Source organism: Photinus pyralis, unplaced genomic scaffold (genome assembly GCF_008802855.1).
Source record: "Photinus pyralis isolate 1611_PpyrPB1 unplaced genomic scaffold, Ppyr1.3 Ppyr1.4_LG3a, whole genome shotgun sequence".
In the NCBI taxonomy this organism is placed as follows: Eukaryota; Metazoa; Arthropoda; class Insecta; order Coleoptera; family Lampyridae; genus Photinus; species Photinus pyralis.
The window spans coordinates 11473952-11498323 of NW_022170509.1; the positions used below are offsets into that span (position 1 = coordinate 11473952).

At 36.2% G+C, this 24372-nt stretch overlaps 1 protein-coding gene across 1 annotated transcript; it reads left to right on the forward strand.

Annotated features, from left to right (window-relative positions):
* Positions 1-1708: 1708 nt before the first annotated feature.
* LOC116166230 (nicotinamidase) lies at positions 1709-23989 on the forward strand. Its single transcript, XM_031481097.1, has 5 exons — positions 1709-1825; positions 11838-12024; positions 22581-22949; positions 23000-23168; positions 23225-23989. The coding sequence occupies exons 1-5, from the start codon at positions 1791-1793 to the stop codon at positions 23452-23454; spliced, it is 990 nt and encodes a 329-aa protein (XP_031336957.1). The 5' UTR covers positions 1709-1790; the 3' UTR covers positions 23455-23989.
* Positions 23990-24372: the final 383 nt, after the last annotated feature.

The window sequence follows — 24372 nt, forward strand, 5'->3', positions numbered from 1 at the left end:
CTCATTTCGTTATGGGAACTACCCCACACCATCTTTCACAGATGGATCCAAAACAACGAAAAGCACAGAAATCTCTCTCACCCTCCATAAAATACCTACAACTCAATTTTTGAGGCACTTCTCGAGCTTCTATTGGCGACACAAGAACAGCTTTAAGAAACTTTAAACCGCGTGCAAAATTCGCAGCGTAAGGTAACTTTTGGGCGCCCTTTTCCTTGCAAAAGGAAAAAAACAAAATTTTGTCAGGCGTGCGCGTTTACAGGATCTTTCCGACGACACCAGTTTGAAAACAGTCGGACCAAAACTGTAGGAGAAGATACGAAAAAACTGAAAAATTACAACGTTAGTAAACCATGCTCGGGGATGGCGCCCAAATGTCGGCGACCCCACATAATGTAGCTCCGTCCCTAAAATTGTTACTTACACGTCTCCGTAGGTACACGTAGGTACACTCCTGATTTTTCTACAAGCGTTCTTGTTCGGGCCCCCATTTGCTCCCAGCCAGCCGGCCGGCCAAAGTGAGATCAAAAGCTACCTTTTACAAATAAATTTACAAATATACACCCAATATAAATATTTATTGCTTTGTTTTGAAGACGAATTTACCCTAGTGCCTAGATATACTCGCAATATATTGCATTTTGACATGCAAGTCGTGTTGCTAGCAGCACAGATTACTCGACACAGGCAATAACGATATCACGTTGCGTCGTTGTACGAGTTGCAGTATGAAAGGAGCGTGAATAAATACATATTTGCAATAATATTACCCATTGTTTGTTGAAAGTTGCTAGTAGTTGTATATAAGTATATTGGGGCCCCCTAAAATTATTTTGTTGCATCTACAAACGCAGCGTTATTTGGGACCATACAACAGGCGACAAAAAAAGTGCGCATGAAAGCGACCTCAGCGGCAAACAAGAAAAGTTATGCATGCCTACCCGAATAGTTCAAAATTTTCTTTATTAGGTACATACAGATTTCTGGAGCACTAGGTACTAAGGTCAACAAGGCCACAAACAAGTTAACAAATAAATGCCTCGTCCTCGGTTTGTTTTCAGGCATATCTATAGTTACCTATTTGTTGAGGTCACAAGTGCTTTAAATTTAATAAATTACACGCAATCTGAAATGCTAGGGGGAAAAAAGCGCGACTGTTCCTTATACTAATCTTTGTGAAGGTGTTGTCCATCTATCCGCAGTACTAAATGGATTAATTTGTGCAATTGAGCTTTCATAGACTTTCCAAAGCTCATTTAAAAAACAATTTCAAAAAATACGTGAGCCAAACCAAATCATTTTCCGTTTACCTTACCAATTTATTTTCCCGACTGTATATGAACTATTCAAATTATACGGTGCATATCTATCAAATTCTTTATCTTAATTCTTTGAAAGAGATAGTTTTTGCACAGCAAGTGCGCCCTGTAAATCCTCAATTATTTTCTAACGGCAATTATGAAATGCGCGACGTTATTTTTAAACTACAGGAAGAAGCGTCATGGATGCAACCCGGTTTATTCCAGCGCTGATGGTAACAATAGGAGCAATGCGGCGTGGTAGCGTGATAATAGGTATAAACGTAACTTATGGGGCGGAAGTACCCTTCCTGTTGGCACCTTAATGTGTCACGACCATGCTAAATTGGAAAACTATACTTCTTCCCCCCCTTCCCAATGGCGGTACTTCTGACAACTATTTCGTGTCAGTTGGCGACGTAACCTTTCAGTTACTCATGCTTTTCTTTATACCCTACAATCCATTGATTTACTTTACTCGTTGAATGCAACATGGATGCGTGTTTTACTGCATTCGATAAGAACGGGTGAGTAAATTTTGATTTACAAGGCACTGTCGGTGAAATGTTTATTCCGCTAAAATCGCAAAATGTTTATCAACAAATTTGAATTGGTAAAAAAATACAAAAATCCCTAGCATTTAAATGAAGAGAAGCGCGCACACGCTAGTGTGTATATTATTTTTTCACCGGGAAATGTGCTTGTTTAAGACACATTTTGTTTTACACACACCTGCAATGTTTCGCCATTTATCTAATGAGTATATTCTCAATTAATTTCCTGCAAATAAGCACCCGCTTTCAATGGAAAAGAACGTGCATGTATTGATTAACTGGGAGAACAACATAATGCACGATTTACATACACTGGGTAGATTTTACACAAACACAGGTGTCATTTTATCCTGTTTGTTTAGCTTTAGAGGTATTTTGTTGATACGGAATAACGTATATCTATCTTCCTTATCGGTTAAAAATATTCGCTTATTCATGAGTAGGTTTGCGCTTCTTGTTACTATTGCGCGCCAATCATTTTTCATCTAAAACGTACTTGTACCTTTGAGTTTTGTTAGTGAGAATAGTAGATTATTTAGGCAAATACACACACGATGATTGAGGCACCTTAATCTGCATAATTATTTATGGTTGCCATATCGATGGAATTGTTTATTGCAATAGATACTTATTAACTTATTTATGTTTATTTGTTCGAATCGAACTATGTAGGTATATAGCAATGAGCAAAAGAAACGACGACAGTTTCGGTTGAACTGCGAATGAGTGATGCTGACATCATCTTTCACATCACAAACCTTCGCTTGCCCTTGAAAATTATTATTACATATACATATTGCAAAATTTTTTTATCTACGTATATATAGTATAGTACGCAAGTTACCCATAGTTAAGCTGCAATATGCTATGCTTCATAACCACGCCATTATGTATGAAGAGTGAAGAGGTCCGTGAAGTTGGCAAAAAATTAAGTCTACTATTGATTGCTTTTTAGTGCTGTAAAATTGACGTAACGGAGTAACTCACATTTTAAACACCCTTGTACACGTTTGGCCAACTATACTCAGTTGCGAGAAAAATAGAACACGGTTTACACGTTTGTCTAACTAGTTGGGCAAATGAATTGGGCGAACTGGACATATGCTCAATTCTGCATTCGCCATTTTAGACGAGATGGATGTAGAGACTATTGATTTGAGTAATTTAAAAAAAATAACTCAAAAGATGATGGTGGATGTAGTACCTACTTACCTATTCATCGGAACAGAACACTACCATTTCTGCTTTTATACGGCAACTACGAACAGATTAACTGAAGGAGCAGGTGGGTGTGCAGAAAAACCGACATTTGTTAGTCCAAGTGGCCTTGTATGTACATGTTGGACAAACCCGAGGACAAACCTGTACAAGGGGCAGTTCTAGAATCCGTAAACGAACGCACGAGTCATCGAGTTAGACGAGTCATCGAGTTACACGAGTCCGGCGCAGTATTGCAGCGCACACTCACGGCATTTATTTATAGAATGAAGAAAATACTGCACTGTCCCGTCGATGGTCTATGGCAGTTGGCACTGTCTTTCGGTAAAAAAAGCGGCTGTAGCAGACCCAGTGAAAAAAGCCCAAGTTTTCATTCATGCCCACTTACCTAATTTGAAATACCTACTTAGCAGTAGTGTGATTATCCCCGCACATTTAATGCACCTCGATTTCTTAAAATTTTAAGTTCATTCTTTTAAAAATTAATCTCACATTTCAAGATAAATTAGAAAAAGGTGTTCCCGACATAAAACATTCAATACAATGAGTTTTTTCTCCAACCACCTGAATAAGACGCTATTTTGTGACAGTGTTCGGTACGTAAAATTGACGTTTTGCGGATTAATCGCTTTCACCATGGCAACTGTACAAAAAGTAGATACTTTTGGTCCTAGTACCAAAAAGAAATTGACCTTGAAAGTTGGCCAATTAAAAAATTACAATCACGGAGATATGTCACATTGACATCGTTTTACATTGCAGGTTATAAGATATTTCTATACATACAAATCAAATCTTTTTGCATATTCAATGCAAATAATGATGTCACCTATACGTATGTACATGTATTGAAAATGATTTACGCTCGCTATTTTTATTTAAACTATGTGTAACGTAATTTACATATTCGATGAACGTAATTTTAATACGTATACAACCCGCCGTCGCGCGTAACGCCATCTACTTCAGACCCCTTGCACTATTATCTGTCATTTTGAATTCAAAATTTGAAAAAGTTATTTGCAATTAATTTTAATTAAAAAACTGTACGGTAAGTTTTTTATTTCAATACAAAATATAACAATATTAATTGTGTATACAATAAAATGACTGAAACTGATAGCGACATGGATTGCACTCCGCCAGAGATTATAGAAACGGCAGAACATGCTACCTCAAGATTTGCTCCCTACAAAGTCGCGAGAGGTGAGAAGTAAGAAGTCAGAACGAATAGGTTATAAGTTAACCTAAAAACTAGAGTGGCATGACACGTGAGGACAAGAAAGCAGAAGTTCTTATACTAGTAGTGAAACTGTGACTGAATCTAAATTCGAATATAATTTGAAGTAAAGGGGGTTGGAGAAAAAATTGTATGTTTTATTCGTACAAAAAATGCGTTTTCGGGACTCGGAAGGTTGCTGGACTCCGCTAACGCGTCGTCCAGCAACTATCTTCCTCGTCCCGAAAACTGACATTTTTTGTACTAATGAAACAAATAACTATTACAAGATGCAGCCAGCAGCTACTACAAAAATTATACCCTCAATGGAAGAGCTATTTTTATTTTAATATATTTGCTTATCTTGCATAAATAAAAAGAATACGCTAAATGTTAAATTATTTTTTGAAAAGATAAAAACTTTTTTTTTTAATAAGTAAATGAATGCACATGTTTACCTAATAATAATAATTATAAAAATGTATAAATCCAATTTAACCAGTAAAATTGATTAAAACAAATAACAGGAAATAATAATGAGGTGTAATTAACAATGTATTGGGAAATGTTAGCAAACATTGCGAATTTTCTCCACCTTAGAAACAAGTAATTTAAAGAAGATCTCATTATAGACAAATGGAGTAAAAGGAACAGATATTTGTTCAGCTTCATTCACTACACCTTTTCAATAAACTTGTTTACATACTTAGTCCTTGATCATTGTACCTGGTTTATTGTGTTTAACAATAAATGAAGAAAATATGCAAAACTGAAAAGGATGGAAATATACCGTTTTCCCACTCCACGAATATACGTAGAAATGTGTATTGTGGTGGTCTAACCAATTGCAATAACATTGAAATACAAATTGACTACAGAGGAGCCTTAGACCTATCAGACCATAGTGCTCAGCTGCACTATAAATAAATAAATCATTATGTTATTCGGAACTCTCAAAATGAAGAGAAAACACTGAAAAACACACGTACACATATTACACAAATTACAGAATAGATAACTTCTAACTCCAACTGATAATACTCACATCACATCGTAAAAACAATTCTCTTTGAAAAGCTTGTTCATCTACTGGAAGTGTTATAAAATCACACAATACAGTTAGATGAAGGAAATTAATTATAATCGTTTTTGAGTGGAATGGAGTTCATGCCCAATCTACTTCTGATGATGCGTTTAATATATTTTTATTATGTGTTGTTATTGTGTATCAAAACTGTCACAATTAAAGCATTGTGTGCCACAGGGATCCCCACTGACTGTGACCTATACACCGACCACATCATGTTTGCTGATGACACTTCTCTTATTAACCAATTTGATAGCTTACATTCGTTATTAAAAATCTTAAGAGACTTGCTTCAATCGAATCTGTAATTACCCCTCTCCCTCTTGTGGGACCTCTGTCTACCACCATTTCTTCCACCGATCTTATTATGTCCTGCTTCCCCACGGTATTGAAGGCGTTCCTGGTATTGAATGATGCCAAACACACCCCCCTTGTCCTGCGCATTCCACCGTTCGCATTCTTCCTTATGTTGTGCAGCATCTTTATCGCGTCTACTGTTCATCTACCTTCTCGGAAGCGATATTGTCTTTCTACCGGTTGCTAATTGCCGCCTCCAGCGCTTGGGCAAGAGCTGGCCAATAGTACGTCGCAGGGCCTCATCATTCCATCCTAATGCGTACCTACCCTTTCTTGTTGAACTTACCCGTCACTATATCCCATACCCGCTATACCAAACGTCCTTTTAAGTCCTTTTTTCTGTCGTGGTACGTTGTCTTGATTCCTTGAGGGCTGCAATTGCGTCTTCAATAAGAGGCCTTCTTCGCTATGGTCATAATTTTCCTCTTTGCGACACACGTTCTGCGAAGCTATTCTATTTTAGTATTCAAGCAGAACATCACCCTGTGTCTTGGTATTCCTGCCTAGTTCTTTGTGTGTGGGTGTTTTCTCTCCTTCACCTACATATAACGATGGTCGCTCAAGTTCTCTTAGCGATTACTGCCCATCGCCAGACGACACAGGTTACCTCCCTACAAGATTTTCATGAGGAAGCGAATGCTAGGATAACGCTACAGATACAGATGTATTTTTGCTGCTTCTTCATAGCTTCGTTTGCTTGCTGGCCGGTACTTCAAGAAAGATGGTCTTTGTTCCTATCCTTGATATGTGCAGAGGAACTGGCCAAAGGGGGTAGTAACGAATATCCTGTCCTTTTACGCTATCACAGGAAGTGATGTCACGTTATTACTGTCATCAATTTCCAAGCTTGCATGCATTTATTTATTTATTTTTGGCCTTTATTTTCAAGTGAACACACTAGACATTTACAAATAACCATGCCCGAACCCGGATTTGAATCAGGGACCCTTGCCACTTAGTCGAACTTCAACTCCACTGCGCCACACGGCATTTAAAGTTTTTCGAAAGCACTTTTCTTTGCTGTTCACGCTCTAGGAGCATAACCCTCAGCGAGAAGATATATCTTCTGCAAATGTGTTCATCGCAAAACTGTACAAGGTTGGTAGGTATCATAACTACATAAAGCTTAACTAATCACAAGAGGTACTTTTTAAACTCTGAAATCTGAAATGTCGCTCACAGTACCATATCTATCCTTGATGTCATGGGGAAAGCAGTTGAGAATGGCTACATTCCCATTCTCACGACGCTAGAATCACTTCCGAAGGCTGCTATAGATATCGTCCTTTGTGGTTGTAAAAAGGATTGCTCGTTAAAACTTTGTACAACTCTACAATAAAAGAGTTGTACTTTTCGTATTTACGAGAAAAAGTTGGTACATATATTGATACTTGCTGAAGGCCCTGAATTATCCGCGAAATTATAACTCCGCACCACCTTGATGTTCTGAATTTACTCGTTTAGATTTTTAGAAATTGTAGTTTTAAGTTTGCTATGTAAAGATGTATATTGTAATTGTACTTCAACCTGTTCACTCTCTGGCTAGCATCTATTTCCACTAATTTATCCTGAATGTTCTCATATTCGTCGTACACCTTCACTAACATACTAGTTTCCCTGTCACTGTCAATCAACAAATTGTCATCAGTTGCCTTTACAAAATGTTCAATTCTAGTAATTTTCGCCTGAATTCTATTTCTACCTCGCTTGTGTACCATGGTATCCCTATCTGTCATTTTGTTAAAAAAACTTATTCATGTAAATATTTCCGTAACAAGTCTTATGTCCCTACAAAATAATCCTTTCTCAATAATCAAACCCATGTATGTATGAGTTATGTCCATGGTTATGTCACATCTGTTGATTTAACAAAGTACCTATCAGGTTACTGCCGGCATTAGCGTTTAAGCGAACTTTAATATGTATTTTAATAATCAAACTAAACATGGACTATACCTATAAGCACTAAGCTATAAGATAACGTATGTGTAAGTGTAACAATATATACTCGTAAAATGGTGTGACTGTATTTTTTGGAGATGCTGAAGGTTCACCTTTGTTCAACCCTTTTTGTAAAATATGTTTGAAACGATCGCTTTAGTTCGTATCCTTGATCTTGTGATTCGGTTTTGCCCTTGTAAAAAACTGTCCTAATAAAGCTGCCACCAATCCACAATCCTTTCCTTAGTGAAATCCCGCGAAATCACTCGTATGAACCCTTTTGTTCTCGATTAATCCGCCTCGAAGACGACAAATTTTCAATCCAGCAAGCCTGGTTGGGGTAGTTGGTTGGAAATAAGAACGAGGTAGCTTTTCACGATTTTTCCTTTATTAGCACCTTACACTGTTTCTTATACTAAGCGGAGTATCCTTATACAACTGTGCTTACTGAACTAAACTTAAGCCTAGAAAAATGAATATATAAAACAAAGTGGTTTGAGAGTCTTTTTCCCAAAAGGACTCTGCACTCTGCATTTGATATACTGCGCATAATTTTTTTTTAAGTAAACACTTTTTGTCTCCCTGCTTCAAAGCTTTGTTTTCTGTAGCCAAATGAGTCCAGAAAGTTATCATTTGCTGGCCTAGGCGGGCAAAAATATTACTAAAAATTGGTTGGTGTAACTGATTTTCATTTTTTCAATGACATTTCTAAATTGAAATTAAATTGTTAGAATGATAGGCATTTGTGCAAATTCCATTTTAAGCACTTTATGGCTTGGTAACAGTAATATCTAAATGCGTTAGGTAAGTACCCTAATCAAGGATTGTAAATTTCACTTACAAGTTTTCGTTTAGTGAGGTTATGACACTTGTACATAGTTACCGATGGTAAACTTACTATTTATGGCAAAAAACAGATAGCTAATTGAAAGTATAGGAAATTGAAGTTTACCTACTTCCACACTGCAAATATAGGAATGCCAAAAAATGGTTTCGAATGTAAATTAGCACAGCCAAAAAACACAACACTAAACGGATGAACAGTAACGGCACTATGATTTGTAATTATTATTAGTATATTTCTTTGAAGATTATAGTTTCCGAAAAGGAGGTGTACGCATATGAAAACGGCTTCTTGCCGATATCAATCCTCGTATCTATGATGAAAATTCCCGACATCAGTTACTTCCGTCATAGCGGAAATACAATGTAGCGTAAAGACCACAAAATGGCAACTGTTCTACAAAATTTCATTAACTATAAAGCTCAACGATAAAAGTTTGTTGTTCTATAGTATTTTTTAGGGTTTTTATTACTATAAGCTTAAAGTTCGATAAAAACGTCACAACAGATTATGGGCCCCCAGGTGCGTGCTAACTGCTACTTTGTGCGTGATTGAACTTAATAATAACGTGAAAAGAAAACTGAAGCGCAAGCAATGCGTGTGGGAATATAGCGTCAATGTAACCCAAGCGTAATGAGTGCGGGTTTTTTTGTGCAAAGGTTACAGAATTTGTACAGTCCTTTGCGAGCTAATTTCATTTTTCTAGTAACACATACGTTGTGTAGTAGATTCTTTTGAAATTGTTCGCGTCATTCATTGGAGAGCTAGGCGATTATCTAAATGCGACAAATTTAGGCACTTACCCGTGTCTCGCAATTCATTAGTTTATACGTAGACATTCAGTTAGTTAACGATACAAAAAGGCTTCTAAAATGAGATTAATGCAATAATCCAAATTTTCATATTAGGAACCACAGTAATGTTTGAAAAAGGAAATTCGACGTTTGTGAAATATTTTTTCAGCAATTTGTCGTGTAAAAATAGTTGAATGTTGATGAAAACGTTGGAAATATAATTAACAATTCAGGAATGGAATAGGTCACGTGAAGCCTGAAAACAAAACCGTAAGGGTAAGAAAGTCGCATTCAGCAAAGCGAGAAAAGTTAGTTGAAAAAGGACATGTTCAGTGCTCAGCATCAGAGTTGGACTGGGTCAAGCATAGAGTGACCCAGTGACCCGGTGACCCAGTTAGTTTACTGACCCAGTGACCCGGTGACTCAGTGACCCGGTGACTCAGTGACCCGGTGATCCAGCTTGACCCGGTGACCCAGCTTGACCCGGTGACCCAGGTTGACCCGGTGACCCAGTTTGACCCTGTCACCCAGGTTGACCCGGTGACCCAGCTTGAACCAGTGACCCATCTTGACCCAGCTTTACTCAGTGACCCAGCTTGACCCGGTGGCCCAGTAATCAAATTATTGTTAGGTATCATCCAAAACAATTTCAAGTAACTTTTAATTTAAAAAAAACTTCCTCATTAATATTCGCCAACAAGCACGTAGCCCAATTTCATTCAAGAGAACTAATACCTAAAAAAATCAAATGCATTTGTTTATAGTTTGTAGTCAAGTAGTCAATGAAAGTATTTAGAGGAAAGATTTATTTGAATTAAGCTAACTAGTAGAAAAAAATTAAATGTGAATGAACACCTGTAAGCAAACTGGTAAGCCCTGAAGCAAAGAAATGAAGGAGGGAACTGTTTAGAAATAACATTATTCTAATACAATTCGGGACATGGAAAGTTTTTTACGGCAGTATTAAAGCAAACATCACAGAACCGGCAGTTGTCAAGCTATCGAGTATTATTTTCAACAAACCAGCATTTCATTTATTTCATAATCTGTACACTTGAACCGAGGGCACTGACTTAACTGCGTTATTCGATCAAACTAGGTGACTGGGTCGAATTGGGTCCCCGGATGAAATTGGGTCGCTGGGTCAAACTGGGTCACTGGATCAAACTGGGTCACTGGGTCAAGTTGGGTCACTGGGTCAAACTGGGTCACTGGGTCTAACTGAAAAGAGTATGACGTGACCCAGCGACCCAGTTGACCCAGTGACCCAGTCCAACTCTGCTCAGCATAAGATATTGAAAGGTTCTGTAGAGAAACTGAGAGAAATATGAATGAAGCCAACTGACGTGCGTCAAGAACCGATTCATATATATATAGTAACTAATACTTACCTCCTTGACAGCTCTGTTGGAGAAACAAAGTCAAAGCAGCACACGCAGATGACCAGCTTCAACGGTATATCAGATCAATAAAAAAAAATACATTGGAAATTTTAACGTTGGGAAATCCATAGTTACCTATTAGAAATGGGGAGAAGTGCCTTGACCAAGTACAATTATAGCGAAGACCTTGATACAGTATAGATTACTTTCCGAACACCGTACGAGGGTGCAAATTGAAAGGTAGATTTGATTAACTAAGATTAATGTAATTCGAAATTCGCAACCCTTTTGTAAAATTGTGAATATCCAAAATTTTATCCGTTCGCTAAATTCGATATAGAACAAAGCCCTTAGAAGTGAAAGGCTGTAAATTTAAAGTCTATACTACATAGTGTGACACGCATTTGAAACGATCTTGTTTAAGACTTACCATTTCTTTGACCCCCATGCCAAGCTGGATTTTACGCGTGAAAATTAGAAATATATGTATTTCCATTCTTCTAAAATGTATGCAAATTTGTGTATAAATTCGACAGGGTGTAACGAGTAGTACATAAAGTTTGCCTTTGCCTACCTTTTGAAATTCCGTCAAAATGCTTAAATACAAACATTATTATAGATCTGTAATTCATAAATAATGATGATCCTTAGTAAAAAAGATTGCGAACTTAATGAAAGATTTCTTATTTGCATAACTTTTATAATTATTGTGTGAGAATAGTTATTGCGTCATGTTGTTGTTTCAATTTTTTACACCCTAACCCAGGCCCTAACCCTACAGGGTCGCAAATGTATTTTTAATTAAATTTCAGTGTTTTGCACCCTGTAGTCGACTATATAGCAAACTATTCGAATGTAACTGCCGTTTTTGTCTTTAATGACTGACTCACCCCCGACTTGGTGTCCTAGAGCGTTCGGCACCTACCTAATTACGCCACTGCCAATTTAAGATATTGTTACTCATAGTATCTGAACTGAACTTCCATCTTGTGGGTCATGCAATATCATTATAGTGATTGTTTTTATATACGTTAATAAAATTATGTGTTTGTATGGCAATATTATTTAACATATTTGTTAGAAACGCTTTTTTACTAGGCCATAAACCATAATAAAAATGACATCATTATTTTATTTTTTCAGAGATGGGAAATTAGATTTAGAAGAATTTAAATTGATTTGTCGTGCATTATTTCGAAACGACAAAGGAAAAATATACAGTTTACAAGAAAACAAAGTGAGAGAAATTTTCAACGTGTTCGATAAAAACAATGATAATTTCATCGATAGAGAGGAGTTTACTTTCTGTTGGAACCACTGGATCAAAATTGTAAGTACCGATTACGAGTAGAAAAATATTCAGCTAATAAGAATGCCATCGTCGAGCTTTATTAAAATTTGATATCAAATTAAATTTTTGCGGGTACATTGTTAAGTATGGCGGTATGAGAGGACAAAGGAATGTGTAGATTATTATTATTATAGAAGTAATAATAAGTAAAGATAATTTAAAATAATGAAAATACTTTACTATGCGATATATTAAATTAGGAACATAAAATGGGAATAATATGAGTATAGTTTACTTCAATTTATAGCGTAGTACATATACAGTGTAAAAGTACTCTCAATAGATTGATTTAAACAGGTGCTTACATTTTATTCTTCAACATCCCCTATCTTGTTGAAATACGTTTTAAATGATCGAATATTAGGGCACGACCTAAGTTATACTTATAAGATAAAAGTAATTTATTCCAAATATCATAGGAAATGAGTATCTAAATATTTACTTTAGGAACATTTAAATCTACTTAATTGAAAAGATTCAACTATAGTAAACATTATTAGAGTAATTCATCTGTAAAAATTAATGCAATACTTCTAATTATAACTATTCGAGAAATATTGGTAAGGCAGGGGGGTATGTGGCACTGGAGTCTGGACCACACTTAGAACGTAGGACTTTACTTTCAACGGTTTTTTTTAGTAGGCTCTTTTCTATTAACTCTACAAATAAATAAGTGTATAAAATTATAAATGTTTCGGAGCAAAAGTACAAGAAAACTTTATCTCTTTTCAGTTAATAGTGACGAGCTTACGTTAGTTTATTATTATGACTAAAAGCAAATCGCATTGCACATTGATACTAATTACTTTTTGTTAGAGGACGCTAGTTGAGAGTATCTACACGAAATTATACAACTGATACGGTAATTACACGCTTTACATGCCTACGATAAAAGGTAACATATTAGGTAAATGCTGTTCACGCAACTTCCATTTTTAGCGCTTATGTCCTCGATTTTCGTATTTTCTTGTGCAGGATAAAGCTTTGCTCCTAGCCCACGTATATTGTAGCTGATGCTTCCTTGTTGTGCAAAGTAAAGTGTTCCAAAAAATTACGTAGGGGAGTGGTGAAAATTTTAACGGTACGGATGCATGCGTTAAGAACTTTTCGAAATGAATGATTACATTCAAATTTTCTACACTAAGTAGTGCCGTATACCTTCCAATTCAAAAGTATTACAGGAGCAAGCGCGAGCCCTAGGGAGGGTTGTGTTAAAATGTTTCTAACCTTCATGGCATTCTAATAGAAAGTATACTTAATACAAAGTCGGAAGTTAATTGTAACTGGAAAATGAAGGGTGTGGACGTGATGTATTCGATCCGAGTGTCGGAATACTGTACTTTTAGGAGAAAAGAGAAGGTCTGGATTGCTTTTACTACTTCTGTAGAACAATTCGGCAGTCTTGATTCAAGGGGGGTATAGAATAACTAGCGAAGTTACGACTGCTCTACATAAATAAGGCGTGGAATGCGCACCCATACTAATTTCCGTACAATTCATATAGACCTGCATAAGGATTGTTGGGAGTGGGTTGCTTTGACAACATCTGCACCGTGTCGATTTTAATTTGTGTCACACATTGCCTGAAAACGACTATTATTCTTGATTGACATAACTTATTTATATAGGTAATAAGTATGAATTGTTGCTGAAAAAATATGCAGGGATGGACTGAGGATCAAAATTATAAAATTACCCCAGCAGTTTATTTTTCTGTTCTTTGTGTTGGGCACATAAGCTTATTATGTGCCGCATTACCAGATCTAAACATGTTTGACACTCCTCGATTCTCAGTGATTAGTGAACTATGGACGAAGCCTGTGTGGCCCTTTCGGAGTAGTCTGGCTAGATGATTTTTCTCGTCTGCATGCTGTGGATTTTTGTCTGAGATGAGATTACTCCGTACTGTACTGATTTTAATTTCGGTGATAACGAACTGGTTCATTTCCAGCGTTTTTATTGGCTATAGTTTTCGAGATTGGAGTGAAAAGCCTAAAATGATTTAGCTGCTGCGATTTTGACGAAGTATTTAGGGATAGCTAGTGTTTCTTCTAGATAGGGCATAGTTCGAAAAGCTTCAACTGAGAGGCGTATGGCTTGGTTCTGTATTGAATTTATTAATTTATTTAGATCTGATTTAGACGCTGTGATGTACAGGATTAATCCGTAGTCAACGATTGATTGAAGATGACTTGTGTAGGTCCTTAACATTGATTTTCTGTCGTGTCCTTAGGTTGTATGATTTAGTTTTTTCATAGGATTGATAGCACCGTTTGATCTGTCTTATATAATGCTTTCTCCAGTTCATTTTTGTGTCAAGATGTAGACCCACAAATTTGTGGAATTGAACAATTGCGATGGTAGTTCCATAGGAACCAGCTCTGGTATAGGTGGCGAGGTCGTCGGTGAATAATGAGTATTGTACTCGTCATTTAGTGCTATAGTATAAATAGGAATCGACTTAAACTGTGCCTAAAGGGTGTACCGGTTTCTTATTGGGTCTGTATGAAGCGAGTTAGTTTGCATTTTAGATTGAGTTTTTCTCATACTTTCATTACGGTCAGCTTCCATATTTGATCGAACGCTTTTTCGACGTCAAAGAAAACGCTTACCGTAAACTCTCGTGTTGTATAGCCGTCGATTATTTCGTTCTGGAGTTTTATCAATTGATCCGTTGTGGAGTGCTTCTTTGTGAATCTGCACTGGTTTTTGTAGATCATCATTCATTATATCTTTGTCCTGTAAATGGATGTCTTGTCTGTTGGGCTCTGCAATTTCTAAGTGGAATGCACGAGGGTGCCGTCTGGACTTTCAAAGGCGCTTATTGCGGCGGAGGTAAATTTTCCAGAGAGTCTTAATTTTATTCCAGACTTCTTTGGCCGAAGTCCTGGAGTTGATTAACGATATCAACGGCCTTTACAATGTCGATAATATACAAAATTTTGATGTAGGCTATCCCAAAAAATACTTTGTAGAATATTGGGATATAGGTTTGATTTTTTGAATTGGTCAGCATTTAGAACTGTGAGATGATGGTGCTTCCAATGTGATAATCCCTTGTGTTTAAGTATACTTCACGCACGAAATGCATATTTCTCAAGAACGAATCCTTTGGCCTTGACAAACCATTAAGAGGAAATTAAAGATTCCAACAACGAAATCGTTAAAAAAGTCAACTTTCTAAACACCTACTCACGAAATAAAGTGTTGTTTAGTATGAAACCTGACTAATGGGCGCTAAAACAATAATCGAAAGTAAATTACTCTTAAGGCTGGGATTGCCTGAAAAGAGAAGTACCCATAGTAAAGGACAAAGTTTTTTTCGTTAGAATGTGCTGGTACCTAATAATGAATAGCGTAACTACAGCAGTTTTCTATACAAATATTTAAATAATTATACTCTCTTTAAGTGGGCCCCAAACAACACAGAGGGAGCTTTAAAAAAAAGGCAATTTGATTTGCATAACCACACGACAAGAAGATACAAAACACAAACGCAAGGTCGTTCACGGCTCCTTACAGACTGCTAGGTTAACAAAATTATAATTAGCGCTCTACCACAGCTTACTTAATAATGAACCGCTTGTAACGTAACGTATGAAGTAAAAATCGCGTAATTATTGGCATGGGGGACTTTCAAAATTAAGATCGTAAAATTGGTTCACAAGTGGCGACAGGGGCTTTTTGTTTGGAAGGGCCCTCAGTAAAACTCTTGATTCCTTCACTTAACGGTAAAACGCCGACATTTCAAAGAAAACACCTTTGGAAATTCAATTCTTTTTCATTGTTACCATTGAATAAAGAGGTTTATTCAGTGTCATTACGAAGTGTGTTTGTTATAACGATCCTAGTGCCTATTCAAATAACAGGTAACGAAGACATTTGTAACTAACGAAATGTTATTAGTATTACAGTAGAGACGCGTTTTGACTTTTAGGACTTGGAAAAAGTTCAACCATATTTTCGTTTTTTTTTTGTATTTTTCTCTGAAACGGTAGGGAAATTTCGAATTAGAACAAGCAAAAGCTTTTATGGAGAATGCATTTTTGTCAAAAAGTATAGTAAAAGTTTTTCTTCTTGTAAAGTCAATCCGGGGACATACGGTATACCGATTTTTTTTTAATTTTTTAGCCGTTTATACCTAAATATACATTTGTTCCCCATGTCTTACATTCGAGGGATGGTCTTTTGTAAATTAGTAATATACAGGCTGATTCAAATTCGAGGGCCACCATGGCAGTGCCATATTTATATAAGGGGCAAACGTGGGCAATTGCCCACAGCGGCAAAATTGTAAGGACGGCAAATTTGGAGGAAAACAGAAAAATTAAAATGCGTTCAAATTTTTTAGGTAACCGGTGAATCGGTAAATGAAATGAAGCAAAAATAAAATCTGTTAGTACATTCATTGCGTTGCAAATATAGCCAATGAATGCCTTACTTTTCCCACCTTGTAATAATGGTGATATAGTGATATGTCAAGGGCGGCAAAAAATGTTTGCCCACAGCGGCAGAAACCCTAAATCCGGCACTGCACCATGGGTATCTCGGGAACTGTAAGAGATAGGTAGGTGGTAAAGTTGTGTATTTTGATGCTTAACAAAAACAGTTTTGAAACTGAAAATTCTGACTACTTTCGGAGACATCCGGAAAAAACAACATTTTGAAAATCGTTTTTGTTTTTTTACTGAAGTTAATAGTTGTTTACAAAGATATTTAATAATAAATGACACATTATTATGGCCACTTTTTTCCCTCTACAAGATACTACTTTTAAGTTTGAAGTTTGACGTTTCGTCTCCGGTTAACTATCATCAACTTTGTTTCTTATGGAAGTAATTTTTACTTTTTGTGTCATTTGATAGAGAATTTCTTTCTGATTTCAAAAATGTACACATCAATTTTTTTAATGCTTGTAAAATATCTTTTTTGCCTTTGTCTTAAGTAACGTAGGTACGTAAGTAGTTTCTTGCGTTTTTACGAATTAACGTTATTTCTTATTAAAAATAGATGATGTTACCATCAAGGGTAACTTTGTCAAATGTAAACTACCTCTACCTATCTCTTACAGTTCCCGAGTTCCCCATGGTGGCCTTTGAATTTGAATCACCCTGTATAGGTCAATTATTACACATTACACTAAACTGACTAAACTAATACTAATATGTAATAGGTACTATCATTGAATAAAGAGCTTTATTCAATGGAACTATTGAAGTTCAAAAAATTTAATTTGCAACAAGGTATGGATTATAAATTACGGTATTTTAATCTGCAATAAGCAAAGATAAAGAATAAGGAAGACGGTCAAACAAATCGCATTACAAATAAACACCCACACAAGGTCACATCTTGCCAGACATCAACAACAATATACAACAGCCTTTTGTTCTAAAAATTACGTAAAATTTTGATATTTGTTGTAAAGGAATGTTACCTATCCCCATTTCTATTATTTATTTCATAAAACGATAGGTAGAGGAGGTACCTTTTGCAATGAATAGGAAAGAGAAACCAAATACATTTCGAAGCAAGTAGTTGACAAAATAAAAATATACCAGTGAACGATCTTTTTCTTGCTGTCAGCAAATTCTCGCACGCTCTGTTCAACCTTGAAAGAGAATCGCTATATGATTTAGCATAGGCAACTTACATAGCCTGCTAGTTTTTTTTTGCTCGTAAATTTTTGGTCTTTTATTATCCCCATTACACAGTACTAGTACTAGCCTAGTTAAAAAGTAAGAACAACTCCATCGCAAGATAAAAGCGCTTACCTATTTCATATCTTTATCGTATTTTTTACTGACTTCATAAAACTCTTGGTGGCACCCTCTGTGAGAAAGAAGCTAACTGTTGACCTCGATATTAGTCACAGCTGCGTAGTTTATTTCCATTTCTCCAGTTTACATGCCCATTTTCTTCACATGAATGGCCAAAATATAGATAACTATTCACGCTACCGATCCCATACACTCGTATTGCTTAAAATGCTCCCTAATTTTTGCAATTAATTCCTAACCTATGATCTCTTTTGACGCATGTTTTCTGGATTTTTTAAACATATATTAGTGGACAAAATATCAGTTTATATTGTATGGAAACTATCCTCTGTACATCTATCTACCTAATACATATTTTTCCGATCATATACACCCCTTGCTTATGGAATGGTGAATGAAGTTCAGAGGCAATGCACGCCCCATTGAATTACATGTGCATCACCAGTTGCCTATACTCTCTAAATCCAAACCTTAAATACGGACGTTATCAAGAGCGTAATGGAAAAAAGAAAACACTCACTGGGTAAAACCTCCGTAAAAATAGCAAAAAAATATACAGTCTGAAAAAATCGGAACTCATTACATTTTCAAAAACTAAGTTTGACACCCAGGCCCCAGGCACCAAATTTCGTTGCCATCAGGTCTTTATTAGCGCTTCCTTTTGGGGTTGTGCTATCTGGCGGCAGGAATCTTGGAAGTACTTTCAAAATTGAAAAGGGCATACAAAAAAATCTAAGTAACGGCTATAGATCGAACCTTCTATGTGCTACGGTTGCTGAGAAAAAAATTGAAGAGGACCCCAAAATATTGCCCCCCCCCCCCTCCCCCCATTATAGTCGAATAACAATTTTTTTTTGCTGAACATTTTTGAATGCTTTAGGGGAGTTGGAATAAACAGTCAGAGCTGAATTTTTGAAGGTTGAAGGGTTTATGTTACCTCTTGAGCCTCATTGCAAATTCCTGGAGGCCAAGCTAAAGTGTTTATTTTACGATGGACCGTTTTGTCTAAGAATCTGCGATCTGGTAGCCAGAGACCGATTTGGGAGATATGGAATTCCACTACTTTTTAAACATTATTAATTAATTACTTATTTAAGGAAGTAAGCTTTATTACTAGAAAAGGGTGTTCCTAATTTTTTTACCATACGTCGAACTGTTTTTTTTTCAATTCCTCACTTTTAGTGCGTGGACCAATATAGTATGACTACCACGTAGACTGATGAGAGGTGAACGATTTATTCCTTTTTTGTTTTCCTGAAAATTGAAATCTATAATAGTTGTGGGAGGGACTATAAAATTGTATTTGTTTTATTGGCATTTGACGTGTTACAGACGATATCGATCTTATCTCAAATTCATGCTTGTTATTTACGTTAACGTGAAAGTTGAAGCTCACGAATACTTGATTAGTTTATCAAGTAGTTTATTTCATTTTACCTCTCGTCTCTGCCAAGATCGTTCCATAGTATAGATAATATATTAAAGGACTGAGAATGCGCTCATGGACTTTATAGCAATTGTTTATATAGTCCTAGTCTTCAAAATTTACAGTTTTGTCTTGTCGGAAAATTTTGGGTATAATGTGTCTCCTTAAGGTGCATTTTGTGATAAATTGGATTTGTATCGTTGTAGGGGTGCGCTTAAAACAGGTTAAACTCTCAATTTCTATTAATAGACAACTCTCTATTGCTTAGGAGAGTTACCCAACACTATTCTATTACCCAAAATCACAAGGTGGCGCTGGTGCCAATGTGCAAAAAATCAGCAACAATTCACTGATAATAAATTAAAAAAAAGAAATTTATCCAACTGCGCTACTATTCCTTGGAAAATGCATGCTGCTGCTGATTACAGGAGCTAATTGCTTCTCTTCGGTCAGTTTATGTAGGGACTTTGTGTTGCTCAAATCATCCTTCAGAGTTTAACGAATTGTTTCTTTGTTGATGTTTAATGGCACGTGTCTCATCGTCTTCCAGCCTCATGGCTTGGGTCACTCAGAAACGTTTTACGACGTGTTGTGTTTATATTACCGGACTGGTTTTGAATTTCAAGGCACTTTTTCACTTTTAATCATATATGCCTTGGTAACTTGTGTGACAATTTACAGAACAATTGCAACATTATTAATTTTAATATCTTAGTCAGTTTGTGCCGTCGTACGTTGTTTCGAAATGAATAAAATAGAATATCGGGCGCTTATATAATTCCTTACAAAATAAGGAAGTTGTAAGACGAGTGCAAAAATTACTATGTAATTACTTAGCACAATAAATGAAATGAAATGGAAAACCTCCATAAATTATTCTTGGAGTAATGTTGGCTGTATACGGGGAATCCCTTGTTCGATGGATATTTTAGCGAATTTTTTAAGAATTAAAAAAAGTGTGCTATTGTTTGCGTTTTGTCCGTCCGTCCGTCTGGGCCCACTTCTGCCGTTTCGAACTACTTCTAGGGGAATGGTCCTAGAATCCTCGAATTTTTTGCAGTAGGGAGCCTATACCTTGACGGCCATAAAATTTTGCTGTCTAAAAGGGCCTCCCACCCCCCTCCCCCACGAATTATATCCTGAGATTCTGTTTTTGAAAGTAAAACGTGCATAACTTTAAATACGACAACCAATTGGTCTCAGTGGTGGCCTTTAGTGGTGCCAAGTTAAACTTTAGAAAATGGGGAGGGGAGGACACATGTTCTACCCTTCATGGTATTCTAATGAAAGGTCTCATCGAAATAAATTGGTTTGTACAAACTATAACTAGTTTTATCCTTCATGATACTCTAATGAAACGTCTCAACGAAAGGAATTAATTTCTACCAACCATAGCCCTCCTCCTCGACCTCATATCGTGATCGCGTATATTTCCTTATACCTTAAGAACGGATTGTCGAAAGAGGGTACTCACAAAGAGCTATTGAGACGTTTGCAAGAAATAGATCTATTGGTGATGTCAAAACAAAAGCTATTTCGGTTTTAAAAATGCGCTTTATCTGCACAAGAGTTGTGCACAATTTATACAATTTCAATTTTTCATTCAGATTCAGATTACCGTAATCTTTTGTTCAATTTTCGCATAGGTACTGGAATTCCTAATTGAAGGAACGAATTTCTCTTTTTAGTGCGATAAACTATCTGTATCTGTAATACCCTCATTTTTTATACCTTGTTATGCTGCTTGGAGCTATACTCTGACATCAATCACTGAATTGATCGAATTACCTATCCATAATCATAAATTGAGTTTCACATAATGCGTCTATGTAGAAAAGTTTTTTTTGTTTTATTTTCTGGGATGAAATAAAGCAGAAATGCGATCGCGATCGCTCTCGGTTGCCATCTAATATCCATTACCAACTAATATCCTGTTTCCTGCATAGCTCACCGAATACACCTACTATGATTTTCAATATTGCGGGAGCCATTAGTAAAGGTATCTATTCGAGAGCTTCTTTGTTCAATAGACGTTTCGTATACAAAGCATGTTTGTTATATGGCGTATTTTTCAACCTTTAATGAAGTAAATAACGATCGAACTGTAATTCTGCTTTGACTCGTTCAAACGCTCGTATGCGAGCGACTCTAATAAGCATTTGGTATAGGATTTTCAAGAGACTGTTATTTATCTATCAGTAAATGTGTTTTCTCCCAGTTCTCAACTCAGGCTATTTATTACCTTCAAAAAAGTTCGATCGAAATCGAAAAGATGTTACAATTTTTGAGTTGTATATCACAGTTGAAACATTGAATAAAAGTGTGTTTACTCAATCGTCGAAATTAGTCTTTGATCCAAGAAGTGCATCCATAGATTATAGACAATATGACATTTGTCTTTCTCACAATATTAAGGAGAAAAAAACGATTATGTATTTTTCTTAAGTTGGTAGCGGAAGTTCCACTCCAAAATGGACACGCGTGAGTGATTAATGACCTTAAAACGGCGGTATACAGAAGAATAGCACAGTCTATTCGAACTGATATCGGGATGATATCGTTCGAGTCTAACGACATATTTGGCCTATGAATACTTTCTCCAGCGACTTTGAAATGGTGCAGAGTGGAGTCGGAGCAGACGAATGGGGCGATAGTTGCCATGATGCGTATGTTTCCACATTTCGGGGAAATATCCCAATCTTAAATAAGCTTTGAATATTGTAGTTAAGTACGCTGTCGATTATACCATAGACCAAATACAATCTATGATTATACCTAAATGTTGGAACGTTGTCTGGTAATGTGTCGAGTGGCTTGCATCGCGGAATCATTTGATTCCAATGATTCAATATATTTTCTGCAACTGGTGATCCTATGATTTCCTAGTTCTCTTCGTATCCGGGGGGAGATATTTGTCAAATATATACGAAAAACAATACATAACACATAATTTCTAAAGATAAGAAAATTCTATGAATAAAACACGTGTACCTTTATCATCTTACAATACCAATAAAAGCAATAATTTTGCATTTATCTAATAATGGGCCAACATTCAAATTAAACAATCAAATTAAACGAAACTTCATAAATAAAAAATTACACAAACTTGCCGTTTTATTCAGACAGGGAAAAGGAGATTCGACAATACTATAATAAGTTATCTAATGGTATAGCGACAATATAAAATTGAGCAGTTTCGTGTCGTTCCAAAAGTTGTACATGAACATGCCGATAGGAAACACATCTGTCACTATATGGCATTTTTATTTCCACTCGGTATGTGGGTGAATAATATAATAATTTGTATAATTAAAATTGAATTACAGATAGTCCGTCCAATTTCCGCTTTCCTAATCGTAGACGTTCAAAATGATTTTATATCGGGTACTTTAAATATAAGCAATTGTTCTGCCCAACAAAATGGTGCCGAAGTGATCGAACCAATAAATAGGCTACTGGATACTGTTAATTTTGACGCTGTTTTCTATTCCTTGGATTGGCACCCGAGCGATCATATATCGTTCATTGACAACTTACACATGAGGGAATTAGATCCATCGAGCCCATTAACAGTAGAAACGGCGAACACGTACGACACTGTTATATTTTCCGGGCCTACTCCGATGAAGCAGCGTCTTTGGCCACGTCACTGTGTTCAGGACACTTGGGGATCTGAGTTACATCAAGACCTAAAGGTAGGGTTCCTTTTTTAATTGAAGCTGTTATATAGATTTATTCGTTATAGATTCTTGAAAAAGCGATAAAGGTGTATAAGGGAACCAACCCTGAAGTTGATTCCTATTCGGTATTTTGGGATAATAAAAAATTAACAGACACGACTTTGTGCGGTCAACTGAGGCTAAAAAACGCCACCGACATATATATCTGTGGGTTAGCGTATGATGTGTGCGTTGGTACGTAACTACATTACCTAAGTATGCCATGATCTTTAGTTGGGTTTTTTAAAAAGGTGCGACCGCTGTAGATGCGTTAGCAATTGGTTATAGAACAATTTTACTGGATGATTGCAGTAGGGGGGTAGATCTTCTGGACATTGAAAAAACAAAAACTACAGTGATTAAGAACAACGGCGTCATTGTAAATTCAAATCATGTTAAAGCCATGGTAGAAGGAAGAGACAGGCGACCCGAATTAGGATATAAATTGGCGATGGAACTTAAATCAAATAGCTCACACTAGCAGTGTGGAATTTTTTGTTAAAACCATATTGTGGCTTAGTAATTCTTAAATCTTCCCTATACAGGTTTAGGTTTTAGTGAAACCTTTTTATGTACAATTTCGGCATATCCGTCAAATTAGTTGACAGATATGCTTCGACATCATGTGATCGCTCTGCTTCAATATGTAATTTTAAGAGGTTATTTAGGATAACAGAATTGATTTTTTGTGATTCTGGTGAATTATTTACCTAATTAAAATTCATGTTTTTGAATACTTATTTTAACAGTTTAGTGCGTATAAATCGGTGTACAGGGTGTATTCTGTTTAACATTACGTGTTTATATGGTAACTCAGTGGTGCAATTGTTACCGAATTAATGATTTTGGTTTTTTACAATGCATATTTAATGTACTTAAGTTTGCTTAGCTACCTATTGCACCACTGGTCATTTATATTTCATGTTGTTGTGTATGTGTATGCCAATAGATAATAGATAAAACTTATTTTTAAATACTTATCCTGTATTATAAATTGTACAATTTTAAAATAAACGTTACTTGTTGCTCCATAATGCAACCTTTTTATTGTTGTGTGCGTCGGCACTTTAAATTCAATGGTGCAACTAACAAATGGCGGTGGGTGAGAGCAAACGAATTCAAAATTCAACATTATTTTTCCTTTCATTGTTTAAAGTTTATACTTTGTTGGCGAAATAAGGTGGTGGAGGCCATCTATTCCTACCATTAATTTTTAAGTAAGTAGAAGGAAGAGTTCAGAATTTACAGGAGATGCGCCGCCAGCCATCTATCGGTTCTAATTCACTACGCTTGTTACGAATCCTTCTAGGGTGAAAATCAAGTAACTTTACTTAGAAAGAATGAACTCTTGCCTGGCGCAGCTTCTAATAAAAACCATTTTTGGTATTGACAGACAACA

What these genes read in the sequence shown, in the direction of transcription:
- LOC116166230 (XM_031481097.1), top strand. Translation starts at nt 1,791, where the DNA reads ATGGATGCGTGTTTTACTGCATTCGATAAGAACGG. An exon ending in GGAACCACTGGATCAAAATT is followed by an intron (nt 12,025 to 22,580) that starts GTAAGTACCGAT and finishes ATTGAATTACAG; the next exon opens with ATAGTCCGTCCAATTTCCGC. An exon ending in AGTTACATCAAGACCTAAAG is followed by an intron (nt 22,950 to 22,999) that starts GTAGGGTTCCTT and finishes TATTCGTTATAG; the next exon opens with ATTCTTGAAAAAGCGATAAA.